This window comes from Rousettus aegyptiacus, unplaced genomic scaffold (genome assembly GCF_014176215.1).
Source record: "Rousettus aegyptiacus isolate mRouAeg1 unplaced genomic scaffold, mRouAeg1.p scaffold_m13_p_3, whole genome shotgun sequence".
In the NCBI taxonomy this organism is placed as follows: domain Eukaryota; kingdom Metazoa; phylum Chordata; class Mammalia; order Chiroptera; family Pteropodidae; genus Rousettus; species Rousettus aegyptiacus.
Genome location: NW_023416306.1, coordinates 95,398,555 through 95,415,231, shown reverse-complemented (window position 1 = coordinate 95,415,231; position 16,677 = coordinate 95,398,555). Strand labels below are relative to the sequence as shown.

Here is a 16,677-nt window from a genome sequence, read left to right as displayed (position 1 = left end):
GTGGTTGCAATTTGCCTGAGGTCCAAGCAATTTGCCTGAGGTCCAAGCAATAAGGGGGTGGGTTGTCTGGATAAAATTTTTAAAAATCTTTAGATTGCTTTTTATTATCACTATGTCCTCACAATTATGAAAAATGTCAGTGATAAAATATGTTCCCCTGAACTGGACAAGCCACCTCCTCAGTATTTCATGGCTTGGTGGTTTGTTTTGTGAAATCTGAGGAGAATTAACAAGCACACAGAAGCTGGGTGCCCATCAGTACTTCCTGATGCTTAGGCATGGGTTAATTCGGGAGCAGGAAACAGGCCTAAGAAGCAAACAGCCAAACAGAAAGTTTTAGTGGGGCCAAGTAGCTGGGAAAAGTTAGGGGCATCTGTCAAGGAAAATAGGTCAAAGGTGGAGGCACCATCGAGGGGATCTTGGGGAAAAGAGGTCAAATGGGATTAGATGATAGGCAAAGAAGAGGAAGATACAGACACAGAGAAGGCTTGAAACAATATAGCTTCCTCCTCTGTAGCTACCTCTCCGTTGGTAAGTGGACTGCCAATCGAGAAAGGTCCAGCCTGGTAGTTTCCCGGAACAGAGCATCAACAGCACCTTTCAGAAATGCAAATTATCGCTCCCCACCCAGAAAGCTGAATCAGTAACTCTGGGGTGGGGCCCAACCCTGTGTGTTTTAACTAACCCTCCAGGTGATTGTGACACAGCCTAAAGTTTGAGAACTACAGATCTCCCCACCTGTGGAGTAACTCCCTAAATACATACAGTGGCATGTCTTCTGGGTCATGATATCATATTCTGATGCTTCTCTGATATTTGTGACATTTGTCACCTATCAATATGTATGCCTATTATACCTGAGACCAATGGATTTGTTTCTTTGTTTAACTGAGGAGTAGAGGGTGATTTTGTCCCCCTGGGGGACAAAATATTTGGAAATGTCTGGAAACATTTTTGGTTGCCACACTGAGAGGAAGGTATTATTGGCATTGAGCAAGTAGAGGCCATAGATGCTGCTAAAACGTCCTACAAAGCCCAGGACAGCCCACAACAAAGAATCAGGCAGCCCAAGTGTCAGTAGAGCTGAGGCTGAGAAACTGTGGTTCCCCTTACAAAGAAAGAGGTTTCATAAGGATCTCTATTAAGTTGGGGGAAGGGAAAAGCAAGGCGGGAAAGTCGGCATCCAATCTGCTGTCTTTGAACACAAATCCCCACTCGTGTGGTGAGGAATGTTTACCGATTGGTGACTGACTCTGTTTATTGTTGGTCCGTAAAGGAAGTAGGAGCTTTATGACCCTAACCAGGAACTGCTGGCTTTGTTTGCTCTCCCTCTCTTGAGCTTGTCCTTCTGTATATTGTTTCTACCCTGACTTCATTCTTTGATTCCAAAGAGGTCACGCCAGCCCTGATCTGGATCTCAAGCTAAGGCTTGAGTCCTAGCTGCTCAGACTTGGCTTGTAGGAAGAAGAAGGGGGCGGGGGAAGGGCATTTTGGAGACTGCTAGTTCTGGTAGTGAGCACTGGGGGGACAACCTCACTGAAATGCTGAAGCCAAGATACTCTCCTTCCTTTAAGCAGGAGAAGCCAGTGGAAATGGGGCCACTGGCAACAGTTTGGAGAGCTCTCTGTAGCTAGTGAGGGCTGTGTCAGACATGGGTGGTGGCCAACATGTGGAAGCCCTGGGATGAACCCTCATACCCTTGCATACTTTTGGTACAGCAGAGGTGGGCATACAGGGCCATTTATTGGGTGAACTCACCTATTGGGCTTAATTGTGGGGTAGAGGCAAAGGAAGGAGAAAGATCTATGGAGATTGGAAGTTGGGCGTTGGAAGCATGTCCCACACAGAAAATGTGCAATCAGATGTAAAGAACAAGTGAGAGTCACAAATATTTGGCTTGTTTTCTTATAATTTGGGAGAGGCTTGTTCGCTGTGCTGACCAAGGACGCTTGCTGCTGGTGCAAAAATCCATTTAATTTCTATGAATAACTCTTGGCATCTTTTCTCACGATGAGTTTTACAGCCCTCCCATTTCCACGCGGTCTTTTCACATTTATCACTGTTTGATGACTCTACAATGCACTCCAGTAGCCAAATGGAATACAGTTCTATTTTAATTTTCAAGGAAATTCTTTGCATTTAAAGTCTAAAGTGTGCTTTATCTTCTGCCAGGGGCTTAGACTTGCTTGGGTTTGGGACTCCAGATTTCTTGTTATCAAATGCAGTGGAGGTGAGCAATCTGGAGTGCTCTCTGCAGGACAGGACCAATGCTGGATACTCACTTCCTACGAGACACCAAGCAAGTGAGAGGCCCTCCAATGGAAACACCTTTCGGGCACCTCCATGGAGTCTCTATTTAAACAGGTGACCTTGTGGAGAGAGGCTCCAGATCCCATTACTGGCTGGCCGGCTAGAGGCAGATTTGTTTTTATGAGCTCTCAAGGCACGTATTGGGGACCAGGCATAACTATGGAGAAAACTCACAGAGACCTTGCTCCTTTTGCACAGAATGTAAAGAAAAGAAAATTATGCAGAGGCTTTTTGAGAGTGACTACCTGTCAGTTGACGGGCCAGAGAGCAAAGTGGTCACCATTCAATTAAAGTTTTAAATTTATTTTATCTAGGGGGATAAAAAAAAAAAGAGGATCAGATATTTCAGCCCTCCTGCTTCCTTCGGGGAATGGTGAAAAGAGGGAAACAGCTGCTTGTGTACGAAGCAGTTTAAGGGTCAAATATTGCTCTGCCCAGCGGTGCTGACATCACTTAACTCTCCCCAGGAGTGGGGCACTGGCTTCATTTTCTGGGCTGGCCGACCACACGTCAGAAGATGGACCGGTTGCAACTCCCATTTTATTTCTCTTCGAGCACCTACAAGGTCAACAACTGCAAGTGATCGTTGCAATCAAGACAAAAACTTTGTTTTTATTGGCTTTTTCAGGGAAAAAAATGTTTTCACAATTTATGAAAACGCAGTGTAGCCAGAAAGTTAAAATGTGAATGTGAGTTTCGAACTTTGCATAGTCATTAGACTAATCATTAGTCATCTGTGGTTGACGAGGAGGGTTATAATTTGACACCTGGCAAAAATCAGGCAGATTTCAGAGAATTTAGAGCTGGGAAATGAGATGGAAAAAACACCCCCTTTTTCACTAGGAGGTCCCATGAAGTAACATTTGCAAACCACTTTTCTCTCCACAGAAGTGAACAGCCCATGATTCAGGGCTGTGATGTCTCTCCATCTCTGACTGCTGGACCTCCTCCCAATCTCCTCCCAGAGCCTTGTAAGCACTGGCCAAAGTATCGGCTCAGAAGGTTCCCAGAAGTGAACCTCTGGGAGTCGACAGAAAGACAGAAATAACTTCTCAACCTGATGCTTAAGCAACAAGAGACCACCAGAAAGTTTCAGTGTCAATTCTGAAAATATTTTCTGAAACATCATAGAGCCATGGGAGAAAAAAGTTTTAGGATGACAGCATCCTTAGCTTCTAAGTTCTCTATAAAATTCCAGATTTTCTTCTTTCCACTATGACCATTTTCTTTTGTGTAATGTGATCAAAATATTGAACCCTGAGTTTGTATTTTCTGACTCCTGACCTCTCACAGGTGTTCTGGCTCATTTCCTGAGAGTTATGTTTGATTTGGGAATGCTTATTTCTTTTCTCCTGTTCCCTTGTTACAGTTTGAAACCTGGAACACCCGCACACAAGACCCTGCCTATCTCCCTGTGCTACCCAAAAAGCACTCTTAAATGTTCTCTCGGAACTTGGCAAGCATCTGGACAGGGACAATTTTCTCACACTCTGGGAAATCAAAATGTAAAACAATAGTTCTTTTCTAATTATTCAACCAGAGGATAAATTTCAGGGTCATTTCTTTCTCCTTTTTTTCTTCTATTTAAAACTAACAATTTCTCCATTTTAGTACTAAAAGAAAATCAAATAAATAATCTACTTAAGTTTTCAGTATGTAACAAGGAAGCAGAAATGCGAATTTAGAATTCTTTAGGACTAAACATCAGCATAATCCAAAAATGATTCCAAGATTATTGCTTCAGAAGCAGTGATTAATATTTTCAGAATAAATCTCTCCCTCTCCCTCCCCTTCTCCCCACCTCCTCTCAGATTCCAGGAGAAGAAACTAGAAAATATTACTTTTGGAAGTCATGCATTATTTTTGTTTTGAAATAAAGTTAGAGGCCTGCTTGACACTACTACTCTACTGATCCTAGTTGTCTTTGAAAGAGAAAAATCTTAAACTACCTAACAAATTCTGATTAGCTACCTTGAGGAACACAACAGGCTCTGCCTACTCTACCAGGCATTATTTACTTTTTTAAAAAGCTAAGCTTATGAATTATGTAGCTAAAAATAAAATATTGTGCACACTAAAAACTTTCACTTAAGGAGCATCCAGGCTGGCCTCATGAGGCCCCTCTGTCACCAACATCACATTCACCACCCAGGAGAATGAGTCCTTCTCATCCTAGTCTATTGGGTGGGTGGGTGGGTGGGTGGTAGGTATCCATGCATTGGGCTGGAAGAAACAGGCTGGGACCATGGCAGAGAAGAAGAGACAGGACTGAGAGAGGTTCAATGATCCTGGGTTAAAACAACAATTTCTCCATGTGCCAACACTCTTCTAGACACTGCATACACATATCGGTGAACAAAAAGAAAGATGGTCCTTTGCTTTTAGAATCCTACATTCCAGTGGAAGTGGGCAGGTAATGAGTATACAAATAAATCAACTTGACAAGATCGGAAGACTAGGGCAAAGACAGGGTAACGACAAAGAAAAAAACACAGGACACTACTTTAGATGAGTTGGCCGGGGAAAACTCACAGGAGGTGACAACAGAGCTGAGGGCTGAGAAGGAGCCAGTTATTCCAGGAGGAAGGGAGACCAAGCACACAGGTCCTGACACAGGAGAGAGCATGGCATTTTCAAGAAATAAAGAAATGACACTGTTGGGTGTGTACTGAGATGACATTTTTAAGCAATCAAATCATGGCTTTGGAAACACAAAGTATCAGATTGGAAGAAGCCGCATAGATCATTCAAAGGTAAACTCTTAATTGCCAGGTGAGGCATCAAGTCCCAGACTGATTCTGTTGATTGACAGAGCTGGAGTCAAGAGCGCTGAACTAGAATGCTGGTCTCCTGTCTTCATCTTCCTGCATGAAGAACCATTGACCCTGAAGTGATGTGTGTTCATCACATTCTCCCTTAACACTGAAAGTATGTCCACAAAGAAACTATCTCTATTAACCTGTGCTTTTGGAATGAAAATGGGTCAGAATTCTAACTAGTTCCCATTTTAGACCATCTTAAAAAAAATCAATATTTTGGTGTACTTGTTACTTTCAGAATTTAAAAGGATACAAATATAAGAATAACTTAAATTCTAAAGCCTATTTTTTTCTTTGAATATTTAGCATGGCTAAATTTGATCTAATAGTGAGACCTTTACCATTATATATTATTTTTTCATAAAAAAGTGAAATGCATATCCCAGATAGATTCTGATGACCAAAAATTGAGGCTATTCAGTTTAATTTTGGATTGTTTTTTGCTATAAACGGAAAGTATGTAACCTATTAGGTACTCTAAAAGTTTCACTGGAGAAAATATTATTCAATAACCCCCAAATGGGAAAATTTTCTTTTGTAGGAACTTGGCCCAGAATATGTAGAGTTGCATCTAGAGACTGTACAGCTCTATTTATCATCTTGCAAACTTCTTCATTATGTCAAAACTAAATCTCAGCTGCACCCTGACTGCACAGCAAAAACAACACAGGCTATTTTAGCCATCTCCACAAGAATATTTTGAGAATTAATTGATTTTCCAGGAATGTTAAACAGTATTATCAATTTTTGGTCAAGGTTCACAGTTATATTACATTATCAGCTTTGAATTTATGTTTGTCTAAAGAAATTTGTGGTTTTTACTTGTTTCATAAAGAGGAAAACCAATCTTCTACAATATCCATGATAACCATAGTTTTAATCTGTGCTACAATTCCAACAATTTAGATTTCATTAGGCTTGATTCCCACTATACACTCAACTCAAAAGCAGCTTTCCCATGGGCATGGCCTGAAATTCTAAGGTCCAGCTCACATTTAGTTTTCTCTTCTTGAGCAGCCTCTTTCTCAACACTTAATAAGTTTTCTCATGCTATAGGAAATGCCCAACTAAGTATCCTAAAGTGTTTACTCCATGGCACATGACTTTTAAGGACTATTCCAGCGTTTTTGAGACAAGCACTTGCTTTTTTTTTTTTTTTTTTAATAGACACAGCTGAGGAGCAGGCACCCCTGGATAAGATAATTTTATTCTCACTAGTAGCAGATTGCTTAGAATTTAACTAAAAATCATTTAAAATAAAATAATTATTATAGTTAAATAACCAGCAAACATATTTAACTTCCACTTTATTCTTGAATTTAGAGCTAAAATTTATCTCAAATAGCCCTTGAATAGTCACTGAAAATAGACATGTATTAATTCCAAATCTGCCCCCCCAACCTGTACTTAAAATAGAAGATTATTTGAGAAAAGTTTATGATTGCATAAAAAAAAACACTTAGAAAAATATCTCATTTGTTTTAAATTCAAAATAATCCTAAATCAGTTCATTTTATCACATCTTTTACAGTCATATTAAATTCTAATAACCCCAAATTAGACTCTAAGCCATGGCTAATGTAAACTATCTCTTTACAGGGGAACCTGTGATGGGCATTGGCTAAATAAGTAGACTAATGGAGTTGCTGAAACTTTAAAAGCAGTTGACATAGCACTCTGGATGGGCCTGGGGGTGCTGACAGTCTTTATTCTGATGCTCAGTTTAGAATTTACTTTCCCCATGACAACGATAAGAAAACCATTTAAGAATTATTTACCTTTCAGCTTAAAAAAAAAAATGTCTGGAGAAGCCTATTGACAGGCGTGAAGAATGCATACGTTAATATAATAGCATATATTAACTATATTAAAATAAAAGAATAATGAATATGTGCTTTTCCTTCTCATGCTGCAGGATGACAGCATTGTAGAAGTCTTTGCAGTTAAACAGAAGAAAGAGAGAGGTATCAAAACAGAACATACCTTGTGTTATTAGCTAAGGGATAATCTTCTAAGCTTATTTAATTATTTGAGGAACAACAGCTACTGTACTTTAAACAAATACCAAATCTTTAAAAATTTAGACAAAAACACAATTTAAGGATAGATTAAACAAGTTACAAAGGTTCCACAATATGAGTCATAAAAATAGCATGTTCCTCTAGGGAGTGATTAAAAAAAAAATTCTATTTGAAAAAAAAGAAAGAAAGAGAGAGAGAGATTGAGAGAAAGAAAGAAAGAAAGAAAGAAAGAAAGAAAGAAAGAAAGAGAGAGAGAGAGAGAGAGAGAGAGAGAGAGAGGGAGGGAGGGAGGGAGGGAGGGAGGGAGGGAGGGAGGGAGGGAGGGAGGAGAGAGAGAGAGAGAGAAAGAGAAAGAGAGAGAGAGAGAGAAAGAAAGAAAGAAAAAAAAATGTAGAAACACAGTTCGACATTACAAAGTGAGTTACAGTTCATTTAACATAATAGAACTTGGCTATTTTATGTGAGAAAAACTGACTGGGTTTTTTAAAATTTAATTTTATTATTAGTTTCAATATATAGTACTTTGGTTAGATTATATAGTTTATAAAAACAATCCCACTAATTGCTCTTTCTCTCCTCTGGCTCTCCACCTAGACATTACGTTAATGTTAACTGCATTCCCTATGCTGTGCTCCCCATCCCCGTGACCATCTATCAACTATTAATTTGTACTTGGAGTTTCTTTTTTTTAAAGATAGGATTTTCTCCTGATTAATAAACCTAATTTTAGCCTATGGATAGCAAGATTATTTTCATAAGATCTTTAAGACTGATATCTACCCCCAGTGCCTCAGAGCAACATGTCCTTATGTGTCCTCTCATTCTATTTCCTCCTCATCACTACTGGGTCACTGGAGAGATGATTAAAATTGTTCAGTAGCAGCAAAGGCTGACATGCATGGAGCACTCCCTATGGATAAGGAAACAAGTGCAACCGACTCAGCCTAGAGCTTGATCTTATGTTCCATGGGGAGGACCACTAAATATGAAGGAATGACAAGACTTTCTATTAGGGATGTTTCTGAGTTGTCCAGAGTTCTGATACAACCCTTGTTATCCCAAAGAAAGGCAGAACATTGTCAAAGTAAAAATCCCAGAAACAATATTAATGATATCTCTTCATGGAGTCATGGCCAAATCCTCTGCCTTTCTCCAGAAAGTGTCACCTATCTAGAATGTAGACATGCAGCATTCTTAACAGTATACAGAATAGGATCATTTTCTCTGGTTTTAGGGTCATGTATAGGCTATGTTAGACTTTTGAATTAAATCACTATACAAATGTGGGTCCTTTTAAAGTTCGCCATGAACTCATTCACAATGATGAATTTAATTTGTAAAAAGCATTTAGGTGGAAGCAAATGTCATTTTACAGCAAACATTTATTCACTTAACATACTCACTGTAGCCCTAGGATGTGCCAAGCAGAATATAGTTAATTGTCACCTATATTCTTTCCAAATACATTATCCAATTTGTGTACCATTTTATTTGATCATGTTAATAAATAAAATTTCTAATGATGACTACGTGGAAAATAACGACAAAATCAATGCAGAGCTGCAGTGTGCCCACAACCCAGTACTTCCTTGCTTTGGCTCAGCAACTAAAAAAGACATTTCAATGAAATAAAACAAATCTCAGAGAAACCCTAATATAGCCGTCAAGTACAGAAGCAAATTTGAAGTTATACTCACATGTATTTGAGAATATTGTAACCCTTTCATACCCTTATATATTTGCCATTGATTGCTTTAGCTACATGACAAAAAATATATAGTTTATAAAAATGTGGTTCTACTCCTGTCTTGTTTTACTTGAGATACCTTCTCTCCATGATTAGAAATAAGCCATGAGAGTAGTCGAGCCTTGAATTGCTATGGATGGTGAGAAGTTAGACGTAACCACGGTTTAACCCTGAATGTGATCTTAATGTTTTATACCATGGGAAAATCATTAGCATCAGGAAATAACCTTCTCAGCTGACCCATTAATATTTTTTGTTAACCTTACAGTCTCTACTGCCTCCACTCTATAGTCCATCCTAACCTTTCCCCACTGTTCCCTCCCCATTTTAAAAGGAACCCTTTCTTTTATTTATAAAAAGGATCTATTGAGGAAAAACATTCTTCATTCCTTTGTTTCCATCCTGCTGTTCTGTTGGCCCTAATGGCTACTCAATGCCCCCTGTCCAACCTCTAAATCAAGTTCATGGCTGTTCCCCCACTTCCCTCCACAAAGGAAGGCTGTAGATGTTACTCAGGCCTTGGCTCTTTGCTGTCTATTAGGCTCCCCACAAAACAGCCTTTCACCATAGCCCATCCTCTTTTTATTAAAGTTTGTGGTGGGCCTATGCCTCTAAATCATTTTTACCCATCAGAGCCATTTACCTTCCCTCTTATCAACCAATACTCACTCTTCTCCCATCTTCTGGCATTGATTTTTGTCCCCGTAATCTCACTCTGTAGGACAAAATGTGTTTTTTCTGGCTGTAGATGATATATTCCCATATCACTCTCACAAACCACAGAATGAGCTCTGCCAGGAAACCTCTACCCTTCTACTTCCATTCGTTGCTAAACGAAAACAAGGAAAATCTCAGGTTAATGAGATGTTTAAAACACACACACACACACACACACACACCCACACACACACACACACACACAAAAATTCTTTACAAAAAGACATTTTACACAGCTGCCTATAGGGTGTTCAGCAATAGTTTCTAAAGGCTGACCAGTGACCAGTCTGGGCTCGCTGCTCAAGATTCACCCAGGAGGTAAATATTGGTAGGCTCCACCCCCTGAGTTTCTGAACCAGTAGGTCGGGGGCTTGTGGGTCACCTACAGAGAGTGTAAATCAATCTCAACAGCTTGAGTAAAAAGCCCCATAAGCTCATATATAACAACACGTGGATGCCAAGTTTTTAACCCGTGTGAGTCTTTAGAATTCACACAGTGATTAATATGTTTTGAGAGAAGTACGATAAGATGTTTTCAGTGCAAGTTAAGTCCTGATGGGAGGAAGGAGGAAAGCCAGGGTATGTACTGGCCACTCACCAACAGCCTATAACTATATGTCTATAAGGAGTTGTGAGAGTGCCTCTCCCCTCTTGCCTTCCCTGGCACCCACCAGAAGACATGCCTTGCAGCTCTTTGACAGGACACATTTTTAAAAGATCAGTTCTTACAGGATCAGTAATTAATTTACTTTGTACCTGATTTATGCCCCTTTCAAAAATGAAACAAAACAAAAGTGATGAAGAATGAGTGGGGGTGAAGCAGAATGAATACCTCAGTAATTCTCTCTTCCTGAAGCACAACGAGCCATTTCCTTTCCTGGGAATAAAAATATAAGCTAAAACCTCCTTGGACTGTGACTTCAATAAATCTTTGGGGCTTCTGAATGCCACTTTGCTCACACAGGTACAAACCTTCAAATGCATACATCAGAAAATTTCTTCCCACCTAGGACCCTGCTTATTTACAACTGTCACCCCATTCCAGGCAAGAGTATTCTTCTTACTAAGGAACCACTAGACCACCTCTCCTTCCTCTTAAAGAATTCCTTTCCTATTGCACTTCCGGCCTGTGCTGTTTATTTGTTCAGGTAACCACTAGCCACATGGCTATTGAGCATTTGAAATGTGACTGACTAGTCAGTATTGAGATGTGCTCTAAGTATAAAATATGCACCAGAAATTTCAAGAATAGAGCATTAAAAAGAATGTGAAATATCTCATTAATAATTTTTACATTGGTTAACACATTGCTATGATAATTTTTGGGTACATAAGGTTAAACAAAATATATTGTTAAATTTAATTTTACCTGTTTCTTTTTACATTTTAAAATATGGCTCTTAGAAAATGTAAAATTACACACATGCCATGCATTTTATTTTGATTAGCCGGTATAGTCCTAGATGAAGTCCAGTATTTTGCTTTCTGTGTCAAAGCTTATCAAACTTGCTCCTTTTGTAACTACATTCCCTTGAGCTGGTTCGGTACACCCACCTCTCATCTTGGCACACCTAGTAGAAACCCTCTCATGTCACTCTTCCCCAATCCAATCTCTGAAACTCCACCACAAGCTTGAGATGATTTTGCCCACTGCCCTATCAATTACTTTATCCCTTTCCATTTCAACAGATTCTTACTATCCACCTCTTTCATGAAATCTTACATTTTTTAATGAAGACAACATTTTTTAATGAAGACAAGACTACATATGGGTCACTTTCTAGATATTTTTTTCTGTCCATATAACTCATAGGGCCATTATTTTTTATTTTTACCAAATATTTGTTTATTCACTGGCATTCACTGGGGACCTCCAGGAGTCCAAGCACTGTGCTAGCCATGGGAGTTACCTGATAATGTCAGCACACAGCCCCAAAATAAAGCACGAAATGATGTCAACAGGAGCGCATAGACTCAACTGATGCTCACCTGCCCTCAGACCCAGAAGAACTCTCTACTTGCAGGGAGGGTTTCAATGCAGTGCTCACATAACGGCTTGGGAACTTGAAACCATCTGACTCTGTATTAAACATTTCCCCTCTCCCCTACTTTGTATTCCCCTCATGTTTCCCTGACTACCTTATAAACTCTATTTGTCTTTGTAGTCCCCTTAACTGTCTTTTGTTGACATAGTATTAAACACCATGTGTGTGTATGTGTGTGTGAGTGTGTGTGTGTGTATATCATGTGTGTTTATGTATATATCTGCTCATTTATATATATAATATAAATATATATACAAACATATATATTTATATGTACTCATTTATTTGTCACAATAATGTAGATATTATTATTATTCTCATTAAAAGATGAGGAAACTGAGGCACAGAGAAGTAAAGCAACATACCTGAGGTTACACAGATAATAAGTAAAGAAACAGAATTTGAAACCAGGCAGCCTAACTCTGGAGTTGCTGGTTGGATGATTTCTTTTGGAGTTCTTAACTACAACAGTTATCCTGTCTCAGAGAGAGTGCAAACACCAAGGACGATGTAAACTTGAAGCTGCTGGGGCCATGTGGTGCCCAGTGAGAGAAGTTACCTCAAAATGAAACTAAAAAGGAAAAAATAGCTGAAAGTAGAGAGGAAAAGAGAAAGAGGGAGAGGGAGATTGAGAAAGAATAAGAGAAAACATGAGAGAGATTATTATTTTATTTGAATTCCTGGAGAATACAAAGCTAGGACATACTTTGGTCTTTCTAGTTACATAAGTAAATAGAGTCTTTTGTCATTCATAGCTATGGGTTCTTAACCAGAGGGTCTACCCACAATTGTACACAAAGTACTTTGTATATAAACAAAACTGTAAAACCATGTATATGTACATCTCTGGGGAGAATCTCAAAGGGGACCTTGATACTACCTAACTGCCATGTGTAGAGAGAGCATCATAGCCAAATCTCAGCTAAAATTATGTGGGGACACATAGAACAAAGCACTCTTCATGTGGCTAGCCTATGCTTACATTAGGTCTATACTTATATGGAGAATAAGCTATTTCCTATATAAAGTCAAGTGACACAGTGTCTAAAGACTCTCCATAAAAGATTTACCAATTATAACTTCTAATAATCTTTTAAAATGTAAAGTGAGTTCCTGTTGAATTGAAAATGCATGCTTGCAACCTAAGTGTCCACCAATGGATGAAAGATGAAGAAAAGTGTGGTATATTATACACAATGGAATATCATTCAGTCATAACAAAGAAGGAAATCTTTGTGACAACATGGGTGGACCTCGAAGGCATTATGCTACGTGATATAAGTCAGAGAAAGACAAACACCATATGACCTTACTTATAAGTGGACTCTAAAAAAGAAAAAAAGACGAAAACTAACCTCAAAGATAAAGAGAATAGACTGGTGATTACCAGAGCCTGGGGGTAAGGGGTAGGCAAAATGAGTGAAGATGGTCAAAAGGAACAAAATTTCAGTTATAAAATAAATGAATCATAGGGATGTAATGTATAGCATGTGTGACTACAGTTAATAACATCATGTTGTATATTTGAAAGAAGCTAAGAGAGTAGACGTTAAAAGTTCTCATCATAAGAAACAAATATTTGTAACTATGTGTGATGATGGATGTTAACTAGACTTACTGTGTTGATAATTTTGCAATATATACAAATATAAAATTATTATGCTGTACATCTGAAACTAATATAACATTATATGTTAATTATATCTCAATTAAAAAATAGAAAATTCATGCTTAGGTCAGCTCTTTAACAAAATGCTACAAAAATGGCAGTGTGTCAATCCTAATTCTATTTGTCTTTGGACCCATTTCTCACTTTCCCTTGTCCTGCTCTGGTCTATCAGGAAGAGGAACTGCCCTCTGCTATGCTGGGCTTCCCAGTATTTCGTGGATTCAGCAAACAGGAGCTCTGGCTCATCAAGTACAGTATTCCCACTTTATCTAGGGGAGAAACACTCCGAGACCCTCAGTGGATACCCGAAACCACAGATAGTAACAAACCCTATATATGTTATATTCTTCCCTATGATAAAGTTTATTTTATAAATTAGGCATGGTAAGAGGTTAACAACAGTAACTAATAATAAAATAGAACAATTACAATATACTATAATAAAAGTTATGTGAATGTAGTTTCTCCCTCTCCCAAAATATCTTATTGCACTGTATATACAGTGCAGATATGATGGACAAGAGGGTCATTCATGTTCCAGGCAGAACACAGTGGGACAGCTCGAGATTTGATCAGGTTACTCAGAATGGTGCACAATTTAAAATTAATGAATTATTAATATCTGGAATTTTCTATTTCATATTTTCAAACCCTGGTTGACCATGGGTAATTGAAACCTCAAAAATAGAAGCTGTGGATAAGAGAGACTACTGTATTTCCTAACTGTGACAGTAAAGGTTTGTTCAACCACCATTGTTGCATGGCTGTTTTTGCATACTTAATGCACTGTTTGCTATTAAGCTACAACTCAGGTATGGTGTTCTTGGGTTTTATACAATGCAAATAAATGAGGATTTTCACTATGCACTAAGAGCTTCTAATTAGAAAAAAAAAAAACAGAATTCAATAATTCAGCCACAGGTTCACCTTTTAAAGTGCTCTAGATCACATTAAAACTCATAAGATATTTTTTCTCTTGAAAACTAGATTTAATGCATTGCCCTGATTTGCATCTACCTTTAAAAGCAAATGTATTTTTCCTAGAAATATGGCATTTGCATTGGCAAACAATTACACAAATAAATTCTTTAAGCACCATTTAAGAAGTTTACTTGAAATTTTGATGTCTCACACCAAAATGCTGACTATTGAATAGTAATCTGTTATATGCAATGCCAAATGAAAGTCTGCTGTAATAATTCACTAGATAAAGTTTAGTTTTTACATCATTTTGATAAATATATCTCGCTTACCAGTATAGCCACAAATCATACCTTATGGCTGTCATGTGAAGGCAGTAAAATATTATATACCTTTAGATGACCTCTATCCAAAAATGCTTTTCACTTTTCACATTTTATCTGTCAAATAGTATTTTCTTTAAGAAGTAAATATAAATGCCATTATTGGGAGAAGCTACCAGCCTAGGACAAGTTCTAGCATTTAGTGTTCTGACAGATCTTAATTTGGATATCAGCCAAAGTCAATAAAACTTGTTCATGCAGAACCTTACCTGGTTTTCACCACATCGAGGGGGTGCATCAGGCAAATTTCTACAAGACCTGAAAGATGATAAAGAAAAGCCCAATAAACACTTATGTAAACACTGGTTCTTATTTCCTTGACCCTATTGATTTCTCAAGTTTGATGATTCAAATAAAAACTTGGAACTTTGGACATAACAGCTAATAGTTGTAGGTTAGTGGAAAAAGACAAAAGCATAATATGACTTTAATGCAGTAGAAGCAAGATACGTGAGTAAATACTTATTATTCGTCTCCTTGTAGAAGCAGGAGATGCAGCTTTAGAGGAAGAAAATGTCCCAAATCCCAATCGACTAGTCAGGAATTCCTGAATGCTAATCCAGTCTAATAAATAAATATATGAAAAAGGGAGGGAGGAAAGAAGAAAAAGAAGAGAGAGAAACTCTTTCAGCACTCCACCCTAGCCCACTTGCTAACATAGCAAGTCATCAGCCTCAGTTTCAGTATCCATGAAATAAAAATGATTGATAGCTTAATAGAGAATATGTATTAAGTGCTTATTGTATACTAGGCATTGTCTTAAACAGTACTTAGTTTATCTCATTTAATCTTCACAAGAGCTCTTTGTGATAGAAGGTATTATCCCCAATTTACAGCTGAGATAATTAGGACACACAGGATTAAATAACTTATCTAAGATCTCACAACTAGCAGGTAAATAGTCTTAATCCAGCATAGCCCATATTAACCATTACAGTGTGAAAGAATTTATACAGCTTCTTGCAAATCAATTGTAAAGCTCCCTTCCTGTTGTCTCACTGAGCAAAATAGTAGTAATAATCATAAGTAACCTTAGCTGCAGTCCCTACACAGTGATGGCAATTTAATGGACATTATCTCTGATATGTACAACTACTAGGCAAGATCAGTATTATGTTCACTTTACTTGAAGATAAGCAAACTGAGGTTGACAGCATTAACTGATTTGCCCAAAAGCCACCCAACAGTGTTTGTGGGTAGTTTCTTAAGGGCAGAGCACTTACCTTTCTTTCATTTGTAAACTTACTCTATTTGAGCTTATTGTGATTTACTTCATCTTCCCCGTTATATCTACAGACAAAAATGTCTTTTATTCCCCCATACTGGTCAGGTCTAGAAAGCTCAAATGGCCTGTTCCTTCTAGCAGGCCTGTTTTGTTTCCATAGAAGCTTTTGGAAGCTCTTCCTGTATAGGCCCATTGTAGTTTATAAAGTCATATGTATTGACCCAAAACAAGTAAGTGTCTTACTTTGACTAAAACTAATGAGACCCAGTATTGATGTTTGTGCCACAGCTTCCCAGCAGGAATGCTCCTTAGTCATTGGCCACCAAGTCACTGACCCGATTGGAGTCTCACTGCCTAGACTGGAGAAAGGCACAGAAAAGCCGAAGCAACAGAATCTCTGGGCACGACAGCAAAATCTTTGAGGCACTGTTTTAGCTTTATGAATAAGCCCTGTTTCTCAAAACCCAGGTGGGTTTTTTCCTTGCAACCTGTCTCAATATACTTCCTCTTGCTTGAAATTCACCTTTGCCTTTGAACCTTGAAGTCAGAATTAGGCGACCAGAGTTTCTGTCCTGGTGCCTTCCTGGAATGATCGTGTATCCCTGGGGGCATCAGTTCCTCATTTGTAAAGAAAAAGGTTAAATGGTCTATAATACCTTTAAGATCTAGCACTCTATATTTGTGTCCTTGTTCTTGAATCTTATAATTCTAATTTATGCTTTCTTATATTAGCTAGAAGAGTTTAAAGCCCTAATACCACATATAAGATTGAGTCTGGAAACTCAGACTTATAAAATAACATTTTTACCAAGCCTTGCAG

The 16,677-nt window shown here is 38.2% G+C and overlaps 1 protein-coding gene across 5 annotated transcripts in view; it reads right to left on the bottom strand.

Moving 5' to 3' along the window:
• SLC25A21 (solute carrier family 25 member 21) overlaps positions 1 to 16,677 on the bottom strand; it is a 424,384-nt gene that overhangs the window by 155,774 nt on the left and 251,933 nt on the right. For 4 of the 5 annotated variants that reach the window (XM_016138605.2, XM_016138607.2, XM_016138606.2 and 1 more), the window contains one exon: positions 14,842 to 14,890. In XM_016138605.2, coding sequence (XP_015994091.1) covers positions 14,842 to 14,890 — 49 coding nt within the window. Of the gene's footprint in view, positions 1 to 9,566; positions 9,732 to 14,841; positions 14,891 to 16,677 lie in introns of those variants that run through there. The other variant, XM_016138608.2, reaches the window with a different exon arrangement.